At 41.6% G+C, this 21,220-nt stretch overlaps 1 protein-coding gene across 1 annotated transcript; it reads left to right on the top strand.

Annotated features, from left to right (window-relative positions):
* Nucleotides 1–1,815: 1,815 nt before the first annotated feature.
* Nucleotides 1,816–4,679, top strand: ctsl.1 (cathepsin L.1). Its single transcript, XM_083998971.1, has 9 exons — nucleotides 1,816–1,847; nucleotides 2,226–2,326; nucleotides 2,540–2,682; nucleotides 2,822–3,019; nucleotides 3,114–3,305; nucleotides 3,635–3,800; nucleotides 3,935–4,040; nucleotides 4,341–4,445; nucleotides 4,543–4,679. The coding sequence occupies exons 2-8, from the start codon at nucleotides 2,227–2,229 to the stop codon at nucleotides 4,438–4,440; spliced, it is 1,005 nt and encodes a 334-aa protein (XP_083855097.1). The 5' UTR covers nucleotides 1,816–1,847; nucleotide 2,226; the 3' UTR covers nucleotides 4,441–4,445; nucleotides 4,543–4,679.
* Nucleotides 4,680–21,220: the final 16,541 nt, after the last annotated feature.

The raw sequence follows: 21,220 nt of genomic DNA, 5'->3' as shown, positions 1-21,220 counted from the left end.
CACACACACACACACACACACACACACACATTCAGAATCAGCTACTAAGAGAGCATCATGTGGCCAACTGCAGATGTGGAAGGTAAATTGAATTGTACAACACAGGTTTAAAGGTACATTACTGCTACCATACTATCTCATGCACGCACATATAACATATCACACTTTATGCTACTATTATACCTCATATGAAGTTATTACTCAGTACAGAGAGAACCACTCTTGACACAAATTTGTGCAGCAGAACTCAGAGGGGCCTGACTCCCAGAGAGGGAACCACTGTACAGTAAATTAATTAGTCCCACCAGTTACAACTGAAAAATGCTGATTATGTCTCACAACAATCCAATTTGTAACATATAATAATATCAGCAAGACCATATTTCTGATGGACTTACTTTTTAATCACATGTATGACCTGCTTTTGTTTTTCAGTGGCAGGCAGGACACTAACAAAGAGGCAGGTACATGAAGCAGGCTGGGAAGAGTTCAATGACATCTGTAAAGATTAAGCTTAGCTCTCAGTTTTAACTCATGTCTTTATGGTTTGAAGTGTCGAAATGACACGACAGCCTTGTGACAGGCAGACAGACAGAGACATAACAGGATAAGGACACTTTAAGCAGAGAGACAGACAAACAGCAGTTACAACGGGACGCTATGGAAATGAGTGGAATGCCTTTCTCTGACAAATATTATGTAAAAAGAGTTTGAAGAATTATTTTCAGATGCAACGTTAATTAAAGTATTTCTGAAAAATCAATTCTTCCCTCCCTGATGAGTATTTCCCAGTTCTGGATTCTGCTTGTTCATATACTGTATAGTCTCCCTCTCCTTTGTTTTAATGCTAAATAACATTTGCATACCTGACAAACATGTCTGAGAAATGTGTGCAGAACAAACCAACAGACTTTTACAGGCAAGTTGGAAACAGGATGTGTGCACGGAGACTGAAAGGAAGTCTTAAATAACAGTCAATGGAAACAGTGAATCACAAATGAGCTGATATAAAATATAAGAAATGGTTTGATGTATCAGAAATGTGAACTTGAATGTCGGAGCATTGCAAAGATTTGCCAATGCTCAACCTCTGTGTGGGAACCTGTTTGTTCCCTTTTCCAATTAAACAAAGTCAATTATAATTTAGTCCGATGTGAAGATGTCTTCTTATGAGGGAAAAACTTCTTGTACTTGATCATTAAGGTGAACTGCTCGGACAAACTTTCAATGAGTAGGTGTTAGAATGAGCACTGCCGCCATTTCCGAGAAATAAAAACACCCTATTCACCTTTTTACATATTTTCCAGTTTGCCATGATTTAGACAGTAAGGTTTCAACTGCAACAGGTGGGTGAAGTTTTGCAGATGCATGTTATGGTGTTGTTTTTCCAGAGGAATCACCCTCACTGTGTGACTGGAACTACATTAGTGGAAGAAATACAAAATCCCAACAGCGGTTTTTGTTTTGTTTCTTCACATGAAGGCATCACGCTCAGAAACACACAGTCTGTGTTCCTTCTTTAAGTGGCCGTGTGAGCAACAAACTGCTGAGTAACTGTGTCCTCATAAATTCAGCGGTTTACAAACAGTAATTCAGGATGCTTTTGTTGCTCGTTTTGCTGACACTGGAAAAAATAGGTTTCCCAAAAGAATGGTGTCATGAGAACTTCTCATAATTCTCATTTCAATGATTGACTTTCGCTGTGTCTCTCTGTGACTTTATGAGCTGCTGACAGACACATGACTGGACATACTGCAGGTCATAACCGCAGATATCTATATAAGAATGGCTCTCTGGTACAGCCCTTCATCACCTTCAGCTTGTCTTTCACATCGATACAGGCTCAGGTAAGCAGCTGCAAAAAAGAGACACACACACACACACACACACACACACACACACACACACACACACACACACACACACACACACACACTACACAGAGAAACAGATGTGCAGACACACTTCCTGTTTTGCAGGTGCATATATGCACAGTAGAAAAGGAGACTCGTCAAGATGAAAGAGTTTGTGGGAGGGATGAGACAGAGATTCAAAGAAAGCGGGGAAACAAAGCTGATGCTGTGGTAGTGAACATGTGACAGTTGATGTCGGGGCAGAAAATGTTTCTGAAACAAAGCTGAAGTGAAAGATTTCAGTCACAGTGTGCACGGTTTCCAGAGAGTCACGACGGATCTCTTTGCCTTTGCTGTTTGTGTGTCTGTCAGGATGAAGCTGTTGTTGGTTGCTGCTGCTGTTCTGGCCGTGGCCAGCTGTGCCAGCGTTTCCCTGGAGGACCTGGAGTTCCACGCCTGGAAACTTAAGTTTGGTGAGACAGTGGAGATTGATGTCTGACTGTTTTCTTGTGGCCTTGGAGTCCTTATCTCGATGCTTTGTGGTTGTGTATAAAGATCTTGTCTAGTGTGCCTCAATTTACATGTAACCACACAACTAATAAAAGCAAATCTCTTCACTAGTATTTTTCTGATTCATAATCTTTCACTGATCAATATTCTCTGATTCTTTATTTCCCGACTGACAGGAAGGTCCTACCACTCTCCATCAGAGGAGGCTCAACGCAAGGAAATATGGCTCAACAACCGCAGACTGGTGCTTGTGCACAATATCATGGCCGATGAGGGCATCAAGTCCTACCGCCTTGGCATGACCTACTTTGCTGATTTGGTAGGTACCAGGAAAAAAAAGTGTCTGTTTGTGCCAACAATTAACTTTAACCACTTGTTGAAATAATGCAATGACTAAACGCAACCAGAGTGATTGGCACTGTGGTTAACAAACTCTAAATTCTCTCCCTCCTCACCAGGACAATGAGGAGTACAAGCGGCTGATTGCTCAGGGCTGCCTGCGCTCCTTCAACGCATCTGTGCCTCGCCAGGGGTCTGCCTTCCTCCGGCTGCCCGCAGGCAATGATCTGCCAGACACCGTTGACTGGAGGGACAAGGGATATGTCACTGATATCAAGGATCAGAAGCAGTGTGGTTCTTGCTGGGCCTTCAGCACAGTATGTAAAACATCACCCACTGTGTCAGTAAAGCAGACTTTATACACCTTAATCTAGTGTTTCCTGGTAACAAATTGACTTCTCTCTCTTCCAGACTGGCTCTCTGGAGGGTCAGAACTTCAGGAAGACAGGAAAACTGGTGTCCCTGAGTGAGCAGCAGCTGGTTGACTGCTCTGGTGACTATGGTAACATGGGCTGCATGGGAGGCTTGATGGACGACGCCTTCAAGTACATCCAAGCCAACGGAGGAATTGACACAGAGGCCTCCTACCCTTACGAGGCTGAGGTAAAAAGACGTTTTTACACATGACTCAGCGTGGATCTTAGTCATAATCTTTTTAATGAAGCAACCGCATTTGTCATATCATGCTATAAAGTAGTTGGAGCAAGTAGTGTGAAGTGTAAAAACCTAGTCGTATATCTGAGAGCTGTACGATGCTGCCATCTTGTGGACAAAATGTATTATACAGCTGTTCCCAAGCAGACTTTCAGTGTAAAGGTTACAGAATCATATTATGAACTTATGCCTCAGTCAGAGTTAGGTAGCAGAGATCTGTTAGGAGTATATGACTTGGTTAATCATTTAGCAAATGACAATATATTCTTTCTGTACAGGATGGACAGTGCCGCTACAAACCTGAGAATGTTGGGGCCAAATGCACAGGCTACGTCGATGTGAAACAAGGTGATGAAGGTGCCCTGAAGGAGGCTGTGGCCACCATCGGACCTGTGTCTGTGGGCATTGATGCTTCTCATTCGTCTTTCCAGCTCTACGAATCAGGTAAACGGGCTTAAAGACTACAGTGCTTCTGCCATCATCATCATACCCTAATCCAACACGAGAACAAATTAGAAATACTAAAAATTGATGTCGTCCTATCCATGGGCCTGTCTCATCTGTGTGTGTATTTGTAGGAGTGTATGATGAGCCTGATTGCAGCAGCTCTGAGTTGGACCATGGTGTGCTGGCTGTGGGATACGGCACTGACAATGGCAAGGACTACTGGCTGGTCAAGAACAGGTGAAGAGCCATAGAGTTTAAATGATGTTGCCCGTCTCCTGCTAACAGTCAGTAAGGAGTGTCACAGCTGAGATAGTGAGCTAGCCAGTGAGTTAGAGCATCTTATTTATAGCTGTCAAGATGAAGTGAAACTCAGTCAGGATGTTGTCAGCTTCTTAAGTCATGTCATTATCAGTCATTACAATAACAGAACTGCATTTATTTGACAGATATTTCCTCTAAATGCTGCTGTAGCTTCTGTGGTGACTGTGTTTTAAACACTGCAGCAGAATTTAGCTATTAATGTCTGTGTCTCTGCAGCTGGGGTCTAACATGGGGAGACAAAGGATACATCAGGATGGCCAGGGACAAACACAACCAGTGTGGCATTGCCACTGCAGCCAGCTACCCCCTGGTCTGAGTGAGGTGAGAGCAAACTACTGCAAGTGTGTTTGCACTGCATGCATGTCTGTGTGTTTGCTGTCCACTAACTGGTTGTTGTTCATGCTTGTTTGATTCCCAGGTCCAGGACTTTCCTCAGTGAGGAGGAGAACATGATTTATAATTTACTTTGATTTCATAAAGAAACTGAGTTATGGAACAAAATGTTCTATTATTGTTCAGTGGGAGTGGGTGCATGGGGCCTAATCTGAGTCTCTCTTTACCCTTGTGCACTTTAGATATAAAAATATTTTTGATGATTGTATATAAATGTAAAGAAAATGTTTTACATGGAGAAATAAACGTCATTCAGAAAAATTCATTTGTTTGAGATTTTGTTGGTTTTTGTCATCCACATTTATCTTATTGTGGCTCTGTTAATACATAGGAATAATTTAGGCTGTGCAGTGTGTTTATGTCTCTTAATATGCTACTTCCACTTGTTGGTTCAAGGTTTTAGTGAGTCTGAACATTTTAACTTTTCTCAACCTAATTTTTGGTCCTACATGCTTTATTCAATTAGTAAGGCTACATTTCCCAGTGAATTATATGTATTAATATTCATGTACACTTTGTTGCTTTCAGACCAATATAATGTAGATGTATTAATACGTTGCGTGTGTTGCTACAGTTACATGCAAATATACAGGATCACTCTCGGAGCTGGTGCAAGCATATTATAGCATTTTAAGGAAAAGGTTGGTAAAAGGTCAAAGGTCATTTGATTGCCTTCCACCGCTGATTCATTTACAAAACGTACATCTTTTATGTACAAATTTCAACCTCTTTAATAATCCCAGTCCACACAAAGCAAATTTTTAATTGACTAAACTCTTTGCTCTCAGTCAACCTCTGTGGGTCTGATAATATATTATGCTCTGTGTAAAATTATATAAAAATGGTTTTTGACCTCACAATTACAGTTCATCAATAGTTTTTCAGATGTGTGTGCTGCGCATCAATTTTGTAGGAACTTTTTTAAAAACAAATCAATGTTGAATCTGACCTCTATGCATAAACACGTTTTGATTAAGATAAATTATTCACTAAAAACAACAATGTTTATCGTTGAAAATGTCTGATGTTTAGACTCCGAGGCTGCCACTGGTACTGGTGGCTGCATAAACCTCCGGCCACAGATGAAAGAGTTGGGCAGTGAGTTTCAGAAGTGGAAAATTTCTCTCGGTGAAACATTATCTCTTCTTTGGTTTTTCTGCTGTCTTTGTAGCTTTTATTCAAATGGATAGAATCTGTCTCATCTTCCCAGATACAGTTTTACTTGCTTTAGCATTCTGTGGTTTGTAAAAGGTTATCTCAGACTCATTCTTCATACGCAGGTAGGCCCACACAGACAAAGAAGATGTAAAAGTGAAAGGAGATCTGGCTGGAAAATGTGAATACTCAGTGAAACGCAATGACAGAGCCAGGGAGAGTCTGAAATTACACACTTTTGTGGTGAAACTCTTGTCTGATGTGGTAAAAAAGCCAATATGGATTTTAGAGAAATATCTCAGCGGTAGGTATTTTGACCTCCATTACCGGCAACATATTTTACAGACTGTCTTGTGCTTTCAAGATCATCCTCTCATCACATCATCCCATCCTGACATTTGATCTGCCCCAATCCTTGACAATCGGTTTCCCACATAAACTGTGATTATGGCACAACAGAGAGGGAGAAATGTCAGAAATGTATTTTCTACCCTCATCTTGCAAAACCACTCATAGAATAATAAAAAGCTTTACCATCTACAATATGTTCCAGGAGTGTGGCAATGAGTCACAAGCAATGACAAGGAAACATAATGCTCTGTGAATGAGACGGCGCTGTTTATCTGATGTGCCACGCTCACATCTTTACTTTAATTTGACTTTTCCTATCACTTTGTCTCGATTTGTATTTATTTTAGTTGATGTGTTTTCCTCACCCGTTTTGTGCCTTCAAGGTCAGTTTATTTCTGTTGCAGCTCAGTTTACTGTGCTTTGCCGTCACTTCTGTTTTGTTGACCTCCAGTTTAGTTTTGTTTATATTCAAGCTCTGCTTTGTTATTTCTCATCTTTTGGATAAACAAAAAAACGCCTTTTTCAAATGTAAAACCTGCCTCCTTGTCTCCCTGTTTGGCCCTGATGTGTACTTTGTTAAAGAAGATGGTTATTATTTTATATTGTCTTGTTAAAATATTACATCAGTGTGACTTTGTTTTCAGAAACACCGCTGAGGACACAGATTTACGTCACTCATCAAGGTGCCCTCGCATTGTTTCCAGAGCAACAACTAACTCTGGTTAATACAGATTTACACATACCAACATTAAATGTGTGTAAAGTAATCCCATAATAGAATCCAGCCTTCTTTCAACTGTAATTTGCAATGCTTATAAGGCCTTTGCGTGTAATCCAGCTAAACAGCAGTACTTAAGTCATTACTCTTACATCTTACATTGAACCTTGAGGGGAAAGGACGGTTGCCTCATTCATCTGTACACCACAAAGTAAGAAAAAAAAACATTTACATTTTTGTTAATTTGTCATGAGCTATTCTGCCATATATATTTAATTTTCTTGCACACAATGAAGAGGAAAACAAAAGTTCAGCACATCACTAACTTTGCTTAGTCACAAAACACAGCAATAGACAATGCTGCGTTCATTATCTGGTTTATTTCATAATGTGGTGGGGGAAAAAAAACTTTGGTAATAAAAGTCACCGGTGAGAAAATAATTGTTCTCCGTCCTCCATGAGGTGGGTGACATCTGTTTTAATCATTCACAATAGTTGCCCCCCAATGTAATTAATGAAATCACATTAAGTGCTTGTAATTTGCCCATTCTAAATGTCACATTAGGTCTGGTTGTGATAATATTTGATGGGAGGTGGAGAAACACCGAGCCAGGGATACAGAAAGGGGGGGTGGGGGGTGGTATTAAGGATTTAATCAGCTTGTGTGACAAAATGTGACCTTGACATCTTAGTTTTTCCGCCCTCAGCTGCAGCAGCAGAGTGAGCTGCTGTGCAGAGGCAAACAGGCACGGCCAACATAATTGAAAGGGAGATTTAAATTATCTTTTGTCAGGTGAGTCTCCTAATAGTAGACCTGAAAGAAAAAAAAACATCTCTGCCATTTTATCAGCAACACAGTGTGACAGTATTCAGCCAATTAGGCCTGAATGATTGTTATCCAGTGACGTTTTTATCATCATCCTTTTATTTTTGAGAGTGTGATGGAGGGCTTCAGAAAGTGGAAAAACCAAATGATGAAAAAGCTCCCAGACAGAGACAAAGGGAGGCAGAGGGAGGGTGCAACAGAGGTGAGGCAAATTAATTGGTTTTGCTAAATCCTCCTCAAACAGCAGAAGCCAATGTGGTTCCACAAAAGGCCATTACTGGTAATCAATTTAAATCTGTTTTACCCTTCCCAAGGAAACCAATTAGGCAATTTAATTTGGCTTTTTTGATTCACAGCATAACCACAGCTCAGGATAGATCGTCCAATTCACTTCCAGCAGAGAGGGACAAGTGAAAACACTGGGAGGTGTTGCTAGAACAAACAAAGCTATTGATCTGAGGGAGGCCGAGAGATCCAGGGAAGAGTCGGAGGGAGACACAGGAAGCACGGGAGGAGGATGAATTCATGAATCTGGATTTTGTCAGAGAAATAAAAAGCACAAGTGAACCTGCTGTGTCAATTAAAAACTGCCTCAATAATTTAAGTTTATTGTAAGCTGCAGCTTTTCACCAAATCTACATCTGAAATATAGTTTTCCCAGTAAAAGTTACCCCAACATTTTAAGCAGTTTATCATTTCTGACTGGACTTTGTGTGAGCTGAAGTTGTTTTTTAACAACACTAGATGGCAGCACTTGACTGCTGATGATTATCTCAGCGGTTTGAGGCTCTGTGGCCTGGCTTAAATCATGCAAAGCTCTGGTTCAAAGTCAACTCTATTCCTTTGACAAATGAGGTCACATGTCCTTGAAATCAACATGTAACACACACACACAACGTCCAAACGTAACCACACAACTCGCACTGAGACTGCTTGTCCCTGCACCAGTGAACCCATCACACAGTAACAACGCACATCCCGTACACTGAATGTCTGCTTAATCAACAATGTCACCGCACAATTTCAGTAGATTGGCTGCTGGGTTGGTATGGAGAGATGGAGAATGTCAGCCAGCCGTGTCACCCATCATAGCGAACAAACAGTCCCTCCTATGGGGATACACACGGGGCCATGTTTCTGTGCCTGTGTGTTATCCATCTCCCATCATGCCGTTCTGTCTGTGCGCATATGTGTAGCCCCCTTGCATTTACTGAGTGTTTATGTGCCTGAGTAAGAGTGTGTGTGCGTATTTGTGCGTGTGTGTGCGGGGAAATGGGATGTCAACTGGTTTGTCATGGTAATGGAGAACATGTGTGATTGTGACAGACAGGAGTTCTGGATGACCGCACACAGTGCTGATGCATGGACACACACACCAACATGCATGTGGACACACAAACACACTGATCCACACTCATTGGCCTATTGCGCGCAAAAAGATAAGAGCATAACCTTGTGAAAAATAGCCTAAATGATTTTATAAATACTTTATATTTCTAAAATGAACCCACAGAGGAGGCTAATAGTCCATTTTGGCCTCTGTCTTGCTCTACTTAATCTTTCCTTCCTTATCTTTCCCCTTTTTCCTTTTCCCATTCTTTTCATCCTTCCATCCTCCTCTAGCCAGCTGCATTTCTTGGACAGGGCTCCTGGCTGCGGCCTGAGAGAGGCGAGTGAAGCTAACCGTTTGAGAAAAACAGCTCTGGCAAGGCCAATTACACCCAGACAAAGCACTTTGCATGTTATTGTGTTAGGGATTCATGCTTGATTGACTGAATGGGTTCTAATGAGGCTGGGGAACGACGTGCAGGAGAGGAAGAAACACTCCTCCGTTTCCCTGATGGATTGATTCACCCGCACACTCACACATACACATGCAGGTACAAGCACATGTGTTTTGCACACTTACAGTGCAAAGGGGTGCAATTACATTGGCATGTACATGGGAGAATACTTACGGCGAAGACGCAAGCAAATCAACACTAACACAAACAACAGCTCTCTTTCCCAGCCTGCAGCTATGAAGTGTGTCCTGTGTCCATGTGAGTGTGTGCAGTGGGTGGCAGATGAAGAGGAGATATTACAGTGGAAAGGTAACTTGCTGTATTGCCTCTGCAGATGCTCCTACTGTATGTGAAAGCTTCACTCCCACTGGCATCCTTTTATAGTATCACTTCACTAGGTAGAGTTTGATATAGCAACAGATGGATTGGCAAAGCCTACAGGAGTGATAAAAAAATGTCAGTCATTATTCTTGCTGGGGCCTGTATAGCAGATGTTAGTTTTATTTCTGTGTTATGTTGTGTTGTGTTGTGTGTTCGACTAATTTTCACACCTTTAAAGTTCTTTGTTCTGTGTCTCAGAGGAATGAAAGTTGAGATGGATATTACTAGCCACAGGCTAATGAAAATAACAAATGCCAGCTATGATGTTCACAAGATCACTGTCAACAAAATACAAATTGAAAATGAAATTAGCTAGCAACCCAGGTCCAGGCTATGAATTTTAAAAGGTAGGGTATGAGACGCAGGTATGTGATGCAGACAGAGAAATTGTAAATCCCAGACTTGAATGCCTCCTTGCTAATTAGTTTTAAAATGTTTACATCAACAAAGCAGACATATAATTACATAAAAAATCACAATGATAATCATATGAATATCATATGCTAATTTTTTTTTATTTTTTTTACTTTTCTTTTGAGTGACTAGTCTGGCCCCCAGCACGGAGGGATGCTGCAGAGACCCAGAGTGTGAGGCGAACGTCCTCTGAAGAATATTTACTTGGGCCTTCTGACTCTTTAGCCTCCTCTTCTCTGTCCTGCCTCTGCAACTCCCTCTGCACCTGCTCATCTCCTTCTCTTCTATATCCCTCTCATTCATCACTGCTTGTTGCCCCTCCTTTCCCTCCCAGCTCTCTCTGCCTGGTCCGTCTCCCCCGCCGCACCGAGGTCAGGGTGAATGGGTCAATTGCCTGGGCGCACCACCGAGCCTGTTCTTGTTCTTGAAGGAGTACTCGTGTATCTGTGCGGCGTCTTATCATTCGTGTTTTACATCGCCTGACAACTCTCTCTCTGTGGGAGATGGTCTCACTTTCACCTGCAGCTACGCACTCCTTGTGTGTGTGTGTGTGTGTGCGCGTGTTTTCTGCATGCATGCATTCGTGTGTGTTTGCATGTGTGTTTGTGTGTGTGGATAGTAGTAGTCCTTTGCTTTTTTACCTAACTTTGTTTATTTGCCCTGTTATCCCTCCTCCTCTTCAGCTCTCTTCTTTCCCTGACCATTTTCTCTCTCTGCCTTACCTCCTCCATCGATAGCCAGCGCTAATAAGGCAATTAAAGCCTAATTAAAGCAGTCTTCAGAGAGAGGGAAGGTCCCAAGCAACTTCATGATGGTAAAGGGAGAGCTGTGTTTACTAGCATCTCCTGCATGCTCCCTCTCACTAGAACAAAGTTAAAAAAGTATCAAGATAATGAAAACCCTGTAGAGCTCCACACACAGTCTCATCGTTTTTTTTTTTTTTTTTTTTTTTACAAAGTCTCCCCTTTTTTATTTCTCTTACTTAACCCTAGAACACTAACGTCGGGCGATTTTGGCCCATGCAATTATTGTCACATGATTTTCATTGTGTTGCTGCTGTCTGAGTTGCATGCGTCCTTGGCTTCAGTCTGCACACTGACGTCATTTAGTATGTTTCCCTTCTCCCATCCCTGTTTTTTTCAACAGGCAAGTGTTCGGGTGGATTTCACCGAACATTAGTGTTTATGTATTATGTTGTTGTTGTTATTGTTGTTGTGTTAGTGATGCAGATAGGCTGTGCCTTCACCAGACAAGGCTCAAATGTCCCAGGAATGGGTGGACCAAAGAACAAGTTCCCGGCTCCATTTCTTTTAGGAATGTTTTGTTAACGACTTGTTTTTATAGGGACCCCCATGATACCGTTTTTTTTTTTTTTTCATTTTGTGAGACACTGTTTATTTCAATTTGCCATGTATTGTTGTATTTTAATATATTTTGATGAGAAGTATTTTTTATCGGGTATACTATATTGGGTAAAAAATACTCAGCGTTAGTGATGGTGTTACTAAATGTGACTTTGGTTAAAATGCTATCAAGAAATGGGCAACACAAGGTAACCAGCTAATTTGTTCTGCTTCAAGTGTATTTAGCCAACCAGCGTTAGCCCACTCGTTGTTGTCAAATTTGCCAGCACAGATCAAAGGGCCCTGTGCAGCATGTCAGCAAGGTTACCTCTGCTTGGCACTCTGAATCAAAGTCACGGATTAAGGGGAAAGGGGGTGTTGCTGGGAGGGTTCAAGGACATATGACAAACTCTCATCCTCACTTTGGGGCTTGAGCCACTATGGATCCATGTTTTTTTTTTAACACATACATCCCAAAGCTTCTCTTACATCCCGATGCATACGATGTGTGCACTTGTAGTCTGAAACAAAATCTTTACCCCTGATTTAGAAGGCACTTACAATGCATTAGCCTTGTGGTAATTACTAGAAACTCAATTAGAAGAAACCGCTGAAGACCAAGACCAAACTGGAGGGCTTAAGCTGCAACGCTGGTAAATGGATTTGGAGTTAATTTAGTGAGTCAGAGGGTGAAACAGCCATCAGTGATGTTTTAAGCTGCAGCAAGCAACCTGAGCGCTCAGGGCTCTGAACCGTAGGCTGATCTCCTCTGTAGTCTGCTTTCGGTTGGCATTCAGCTTCACTTTGGTTTGAGTGTTGCAATTAAATTGCTTTGGGAATTTATTTTTCTTGCCTGTGCACACACAATCTTGCATGTTCATGCATGTGACAATCCTTCATCCAAGTTTTCTTTATTGGTATACATGTCTCACTGATGTTTACAGTGGTCTAGATGTTACCATCTATGCCCCAGGTCCTGTTTAGAGTGGAGCAATATATTTTATTCATGGATCTTTGTATGTCGTATGTTTTCTAACACGCCTCAGGGCATTTTTTGGACCTTAAACACCGCCTGCCTATTTCCAGTGAATATCTGTATTTACCCCCTCTAGTGTGCATGCGTAGTTTGTATTTTCTTTTTGATTTGTAGAACCAATTTGACGGGAGGCCGATATGCTGATAATATAAATATTTAATAAAAGTCTAAGGTATCGATCAGTTTCTAACATGAGCTCAGAGTCTAGATTTTTTTTAATAGCAATCCCTTACACTGAATATGTATGCACAGATATGGACTGCAAGACATTTTGCTGGAGAAATACTCACCCACAGACATGACAAGATGTAGCTTATATAGATTACAATTGGCCAGTAATCTTGCCATCTCTTGGTTTCTATGGGCACTAAGGGCACCTGTAACAACTGGGACTGTCATTTAAAGCAAGCTGGTGAATTGTATCACATATTGGACTCTGCCATCTAAATCCATGGAGAGAGGAGTGAGCAGATGGACCGCACCTTGTAGAAAGTGTGGGTGGTAAAGTCAGCATGTCCCTGTATGTGTGCTTGTGAATGCTCCTATTGGTGCCAGCATGTGTGTTGGCGTGTGTATGTGTTCACGTAGGTGTTACTGCAGGAACTTGGCTTTTGCCTTGGAGTAAAGATGTGTATGTTTGTTCGTGTGTGTGTGTGTGTGTGCGTGTGTGTGTGTGTGTGTGTGGTGGTCCAGTGAGTGGGTGTACATCGTGAGAGCACTGCTGTGCCTCCTTCTTCTGGGGACCAGATGGTGGTGGCTCCACCCGACAGAGAAAGAGGGAGAAATAGAAAGAGCAGAGAGAGTGGTGTGTGTTTGGGTGTGTGTGTGTGTGTGAGAGAGAGAGAGAGAGAGAGAGAGAGAGAGAGAGAGAGAGAGAGAGAGAGAGAGAGAGAGAGAGAGAGAGAGAGGGAGAGAGAGAGAGAGAGAGAGAGAGAGAGAGAGAGAGAGAGAGAGAGGGAGAGAGAGAGAGAGAGAGAGAGAGACTCGAGACTCTCAAATATATATATATGAGCTTATGTTGTGATTAAAATGGATCCTGGATTATGGCAGTAGCAACACCTTAACGTCTGAATGTAAAGGAATTCACTGACTTGTGAAAGTCAGTGAATTAAGTTCTACTTAATTAAAAGCATAACTGACTGATGCACAAATTAACACAACAGTTTTATTTTTCGAAAAAACAGGGAGCTGGCTGAAGCCAAAAGGGCAGTCCGAGGCACTCTGAATAATATAAAAATCCTTTATTTAAACAGGGATAGACCAACGCGTTTCGACACTTACAGTACATTGTCTTCTTCAGGGTGAGAGGTACTCCCTATTGCTTTGTCTCTCAGTTTTATTTTTAGTTTTAGTTTCAACAGTTTCAGAAAGCAGCTGATTCAGTTACAGTCACGGTTTGAGGCTGTAGTTTCTGGTGTTGTTGAATTAGTGCCTCTGATAAGAATATTTAGTCCGGTCCCTTATTGATATAAGGACTTGTGTAAATGTTCATTGCATGCTGATTATTTAGTCCTAGAGAATGCAAAGCGCTTCAGAAAGGAAATTAATTCAAATCCCTTTAAACCAAATGATTAGACAAAGCAAGAGAATAATTACAATAAGTAATGTGTTGAGGGTAAAGCTAAGGTGAAACAGACATGAATATACACACTGTTCTGATGAACTTCAGTTTCTACTGTGGTACACAGATGGTAAGGTTACGAATTTGGCATAAACAGCATAAATCCATGGACCCAACCTGCCTCACGTCAACAGTCCGGTCTGGTGGTGGTGGTGTAATGGTCTGGAGAATGTTTTCTTGGCACTGTGGGCTGGAAAGCTGCCGCCTCTCAAAATAAAGTTGCTGAACTATCTGTCTGTCTATCTATTTATCTATGTATCTATTAAGGCAGGAGATTGGCAGCATGGATATGCAGCTGACACCTCTGCAGAAATTATGTGTTGCTGCCATGTCAACAAGGACAAGACTTTCAAATGAATGTTTCCAACATCATATGAGGACTAAGAGTATGTATGCTTGAGAGCAAAAGGGAGGCCCTAAACAGTATTAGTATGGGGTTCCTAATAAAGTGCTCAGTGAGTATACTGTACGGCCTACTGTTTACCAAATTATGGAGAGTGCCTCTGATCACTCCTCCAGACCTCATCCATCCTATGTTGTGGCAAGATTGTGTTTTAGCAATTATCTGCAACTCTATAATGTGTTTTTTCTTGTGCTCCTTGCATAATTGATTAGTTATGGATTGCAACTAAGCAACTCTCTTTAAAAATGCACTTTTTTTTAAAGGCATTTCAACTGTTTAAATATGTTGTTATATCTGACAGCGGGGAGACGAGGATAAAGAGCTACATTAGGACTGCTTGATCAGCATAAAGTGATAGCAACTCACTTTCCCTATCCCTCCAATGTTCAAGTGCATGCTGTGCAATATCATGGCAACGTGTGTGATAATCACCAGCTACACTGAGCTGACAGGCTGCCTTCGCTATGCTGTCATGCTTTGCCTCAAAAAAGAAAAAAAAGTGTCTAATTGTATGTGACGCTGCAAAGGCAATATGTTGAATGACAACACATGTCTCAGCAACATTATGGACCATGACTCACGAGGCATATAAGCCTGGTCATGCTTATTTCAAATTCCACATTGAGTGCATGTGATGTTTGTAAAATGCAACACAGCAGTAAGCTGCTCTATTGCAGTGATAAAAGCAGCAGCAGTTACCTTTAAAATGTATCAATCTTGCTGTAACTCCATCTGATTTATTCCTTCTTCATATGGACAAATGCATAGTGAGGATCTCTGGTTGTAAATGCAACTTATTATACAGGTTGATTCAGTCTTACTAAAACTAAAAAATCCACAGTGGATATAATACAGTAGCGTCAGTTTCCTCCTATGTAGCCTGAGCTCCTTCAGTACTCCCAGCATCCCTCAGGTCCAAAATTATTACTGGTCTTTGGTGGATTGAGGCTCAGCTCATATATAAAGGTCATACGTGACTATTAATGAGTACCTTTGTTCCACTCTCCATCTCCTGAGCTTGCTAATTGAGCTAGCACCTCTTTCCCCAACATCCCTTAGATGTACGTACATAATGACGCAGGGAGAGACATCTGACACAAGTGTATCTTTTTTACTCTGATGCTGCCAACTGTGATGGCGTAGCTAAATTAGGCCTGTGATGGACGCCGTGCCAGACAGAGGCGTCCAAGCCCACTGCTTCCCCTTCCCTCGCTGCCTGGTGTGCGGCGCAATGGCCAATCAACTGCTCACACAAAGGAGGAATTAGCATATTCCCTGGCACCAAATCGCTCCCTTAATTGCAGCTGCATTGAGTCCATGTTCTCCACACCTCCTCTCCACTATTTCCTCTGTCTCAGTTTTTTTTTCTTTTTGTTTTTTTGTTTTTTGCCTTTTCTTGCACTCTCCCCATCATGAGCCTTTCCAAGTCTGTATGTGTGTGTGTGTGTGTTTTCTGTTATTCTTTCACGTTTCACTCCCTTCCTCCTCCAATCATTCAGTCTTCATCAGACGGCTATTGTGTGAGCTCAGGAGGAGAACACAGAGAGGGGAAGGTGGGGGCTGGGAATGTGTTTGGCATGCTGTACTATCGCAACAAGGTTGTCAGTCTCAAATGATGCTCTCATAATCAGCGCATTGGTGCTGGGCTGCTGCACAGAATGACAATATCAGTGTGACGCTATATGCATTTCTGCAGTCTCCCTTTTGGCCTGTCAGTCTTTCTTTATCTTTCTGTTTATGCTGCTTCACACCGCTTCCCTTTCGATCCTGACATTTTTGTTTGTTTCTTTTAGTCGTTCCATCTTTGCTCCGTTTTCTGGCATGCTTTACTGTTCATGTGCAAATTTCCTTCTGCTCGCGCCGTGCTTTGCCTCCAGTGTTTTATCTCCATCTTTCGCTCCTGTTTGCTTTTCACTCCTGCTCGCCACCCCTCCTCCCTCAACCCCCCTCTACCTCAGTTTACTCATTTCCTCCTCTACCTTTTTGTCTCAATCTCTCTTTCTTGTGTTAATTACAGGCAGCAAAGAGCAAGGTGGGACTTAAAAGGTTTCTTTAATGCTAATTTTGTTTTCCTGAGTGGCTGGGTCTTCTAATAGCATATCTCTCTGTGCTCTAAACACCATTTGAATGTTGTCTGCCTGTGCCTCTATAGATCTCTTTTACTATTCCACTTTCTCCCGCTAATAACAGCCTCGGAACAGAAGCACACTAATACACAAGCTCTAGTTATGATTATATTCCAAGTCAACCTTTCACACTGTCGCTATCCCCTTTCAAAGCGTTCCCCGCCCAGACCTGCTCCCGTACTTTCATATTCATGTGAATCCTCTCTCGTAGTATCGTGCTTGTGTATCTGCCTCCTAACTCTGTTATCATCACTGGGCTCACACACCTATCTCTGCAAACACTGTCACAGCTTTATCTCTCCCGCCGTACACTGTCACAGTTGTGGTGTGTCTGTCTACCTCTGTTGTTGCTTGTAGTTTGTCTCCCAGCATTGCTGTTGTGGTAACTGCGTTTATTCTGCCAGTCAAAGACGAGGCAGAGACAGCATCACTCATCGCTGTGTTGTGGGGGGAGGCTAGAGAGAGAGAGAGAGAGAGAGAATGAGAGGCAGCAGTCACATTTCAGACTGTAAAGAGTCCCAGGTGGTTTACACAGTTGTGTGTCTGAGATAAGCTGGGGTCTTGACTGCTGTTATGCAGGATTTCCATACAGTAGTAGTACCATGATGCAGGTACAGCTCAAGTGGTTGCAGCATCCAGTGGAAGCTGCATTTCAGGTTTGAGCATACTGCAGTCTCTTCTATACCTACTCCGCTTACTCCTCCGTTATAATATTTGATAGATATCTTTTAAAAACAAATGACACCAAATAGAAGGTCAGGTGATAAAGATGAAACACTCAACTCAAGTCAAAGCATGTTATCTTATATCACTACAGGTCATGAGATGGTAAATTTTTAAGACAAAATCAATTGAGAAACTCTTTGGATAAAATCCAGGAAATTAAACACCTGGAAAATCACATTACTTTTGTATATTGATCCAAAACTCATAAATATCAAGTATTGCCACAAAGCAGTCCTGTTCATTGATTCACAGCACTGGCCCCAAAGGCCTAATATAACCACATACATTAAAGAGATACACTGGCAACCACAATATCAATGTTATAGCAAATCCTCTGATCCATCCCTCATCTCACTGCACATATTGTCAAACCATCCATTCCTGGGTATAAATACTGGAAGTGTAGAATGTGAATCTTCCTGACATTGACTATTATTTGTGTTTTTTTCTTTTTCCCTTTTTTTTCTTATTCGTGTTAAGAATTGGCTGTTGGCCTGATACAGGGTGAATCATCTTCTTGGATGGGTGTCCAAGCGAAGCACCAATTTCAGGCATTCAGCAGTGATAAAGTTATTTACTGGACTGACAGGGAAACATCTTAACCACAGTGGAGAGAAGACATCAAAGTCAGGCAGTGTAAAGTAACAAAAACACAACTTATTTCAATGGAAATACTATATAACCAACATCAAATCAAAGACGGCACAAATTTCCTCTTCACTCAGCAAGAGGGATCCCTAATCCACTACACACCACGGTGTTGTTATACTAGTGGTAAGAAATCCATACTACAACAGTTTATAATCCTATATTATTGTGAAGAGCATACACTCCCAAATCTCAGCTGTTCATTTTGCAGTGTTCAAATGTGAAACCTTTAACCTAAGCCCCTTTATCATACTTAAAATGAGTTACCTTGTTATTGTTGTATCACTATGCCCAGTTATTCTGTCTTTCAACTGGTGTATTAAACCCCTGCTTATCCTGTTTGCACATGGATAAGCCTGTGAGCATGTGTTACCTAATTTGACGATGAATAAGATATCTAGAGATATCTTGATATTTGCTGGATTACTAACACATGTAAACATCCAATCCAGTACATGGTAACACTCATGCATGCTTGGTCTCGTTTTGAAAACCTTTTCAAAGCACATCTTCAAGCATGGTGAAGGCAGTTTCTGTGTCTTTATTCACCCAGTGCCTCTTTGATCAATTCAAGGCTCCCAGAAATCATACACCAATTACTCTGAAACTAACCTGTCACAAATTGCTTTTGTTAGCATATCAAGTCTGTTATGATTACAGTGCAATACTACTGCACATAGAATTCAATCTTGAATATATTATATATTATTATATAATATATTTTCCATATAAAGGATAAGTAATTCAACATGTCTTTACTCTTTCTTGTTCCCACTGACAGTTTAATAGTGTAATACAGCGGTGGGGAAAAATGTGATATAATATGTATGTAATTGTAAAACAGCCTGCGGACAATCATAGGCGTTGTTGCAGAAAACATATCTTTGCTCATTATATAGTGGAGATAGTTGCAATGGAAATCAGTTTCCCCCCTTTGTTGGTAACAAAACCCTTGTTATTAATGACACCAGTGGCCTTAAAGAAAGCAGCAGAATATAACTTGAGTCCACTGCATTGATCAGAAAAGAGAGATGATGGTTTGACTTTTGGGATTAATTGGGACAGTGGTGTGATGCCCTCAACTTAACTGCTGAATGACAAGCACACTGAGAGAGTTGTTAAAAAGATTGACAGGCACTGTAAAATATAGATTATTCATGGTCTATTGGCCCACCGGTCTCAATGGCAAATCTGACAACATAAGACTAAACATGATTGAATGGCATCATGGTGATAAATGAGGTGGCTAAAGTTACAACTATTGTTTACAGTTTGACTATAACTTTATAGTTTATAGTTCATATATTTGATTATAGGTCTGGTTATGTGAGACTATGATTTGACTGATGTTGACTTTTTTTGTTGTCTTGATAGGATCTATAAAGTATGATATTATTATCAGTCAATACTGACCCTAGTTTCTCCCCCGTGTCAGTCACATTCACATTTGACTGAACAAGCTTCCCTCAATAAAATTGTTCTTTTGTTGTTTGTTGACGTGAGCGGTCCCCATTTTAAAATGGTGGTGTACATTGTTTGTGCTGAGTGGAAGAGAAAAGTTGAGACAAGACTCTCATCCTATCCGTCCCTGAAAAAGCCAACCCAAGTCATTCATTAATAAATAATAATAATACCAAAAATAATAATAATAATAATAATAATAATGGCTTGGATTTGTATAGCACTTTTACAGAAACCATTATTCAGTCATACCACATTCACACCAGTGTGGTAATATGTCAGTAGCCACAGCTGCCCTGGGGCAGAATGACAGAAGCGTGGCTGCCAATGTGCCAAACGGCCCCTCCGACCACTAAACATTAATACACACAAGACAAGGTGGGTAAGGTGTCTTGCAAGGACACAATGACAGCGATGGGATAGAGTGGGATTCGAACCGCCAACCCTCCGGTTATTGGACTGCACCTCCTCCTCCTGCAATTGCTTCACATTCTTACACAAAGTACCTTTAAATCTGGTTCTACAGTACAACCTTTTTCATGGATTTTGCAAAAATACATCTTAATAAGCGTGGCTCTCTGGTATTAACGGTGTTTAAACTGGAAGGCCTGCACAAATAGCCTCTTTATTAATAATGCTTGACAGGGTTTCTGGTTGGAAGCTAAAGGCTCATTAGACCACACTAACTAGTCCCTGGTAGCAGAGACGCATGGCTGCTGCTGGTCTCTAATAAAGAACAGACTAATTGGCTAATTACATTCACAGACAAAGCTCATGAGTGCCTTGCTTATGGACCTCATTTCAAAAGGACTGGTATTTAAAATGCGTGGCGTAAAACAGGGGTCACTCTTTAGGAAGCTAGCTGTATAATGAGCACACGACCACACGCCAACAAATGAATGGGCATTCAGGCCATCACGCACACAATTGAAAAATTCACACACTGCTGTGCACAACTGACTGGCACCGAACGAAGCAGTGACTTCCCATCATGCAGCTCATTAAGTAAAATGCCTTCATTAACATGCTTTGTATGTAAACACAGCCTTAATAAACTGAAGCAATCTAACTGATTGTTGGAGATTAGTTTTGAATGAGAGTGTTGCTCTGTGTGACGTGAGAGAGCATATATGTGGCATAATCCGTCTCTTTGTTCTGGTGCTCTTCAGAAGTTATCAGGTTGACAACCTATTTCTGGAAAAATTTTACACTCCGCTCCAACTTTTGAAATAGGTCCCCGTTGCATGCTAAATAAAGGAGAGATGGGAGAACTGCAGGATGAAGATGAAGAGCGGGATAAAAAAGAGGAGGGGGACAGGGGCATAGCTGACCTGACAGGAAGTCTTTGACAGGGACCCACACGGCAGGTAGCAGAGGTGCAGGACTCTGACACTGAAACTAAGCGCACAGTCATCCATCACTGTGGCAACTCCGCCTGTCAGTGCTGCAAGCCGAGGGACGAAAAGGCAGTGCTGGGGCAGATGGGAAGGGAGAATGAGGCTCGAAGTCCTCCAACAGAGGAACCATGGTAAGAGACAGGGACAGGACAGCAGCCAGGATATGCACTGACGCGCGTACACACACACACACACATGCACACACACAAATAGGGGCTAAATTGTGTGTTGACCGATGGCCTTCCCTGTTCCTCTGTCCACGCTGCAGACCAGCTGTCTGGAGGAAGTAGATACAACACATCCATCATCACAC

The sequence above is a fragment of the Trachurus trachurus genome (assembly GCF_905171665.1).
Source record: "Trachurus trachurus genome assembly, chromosome: 22".
Taxonomy (NCBI): Eukaryota; Metazoa; Chordata; class Actinopteri; order Carangiformes; family Carangidae; genus Trachurus; species Trachurus trachurus.
The sequence above is the reverse complement of the archived record's forward strand: the minus strand, read 5'-3'. Positions and strand labels throughout refer to the sequence as shown.

What these genes read in the sequence shown, in the direction of transcription:
- ctsl.1 (XM_083998971.1), top strand. Translation starts at nt 2,227, where the DNA reads ATGAAGCTGTTGTTGGTTGCTGCTGCTGTTCTGGCCGTGGCCAGCTGT. An exon ending in TTTCCAGCTCTACGAATCAG is followed by an intron (nt 3,801 to 3,934) that starts GTAAACGGGCTT and finishes GTGTATTTGTAG; the next exon opens with GAGTGTATGATGAGCCTGAT. An exon ending in TACTGGCTGGTCAAGAACAG is followed by an intron (nt 4,041 to 4,340) that starts GTGAAGAGCCAT and finishes GTGTCTCTGCAG; the next exon opens with CTGGGGTCTAACATGGGGAG.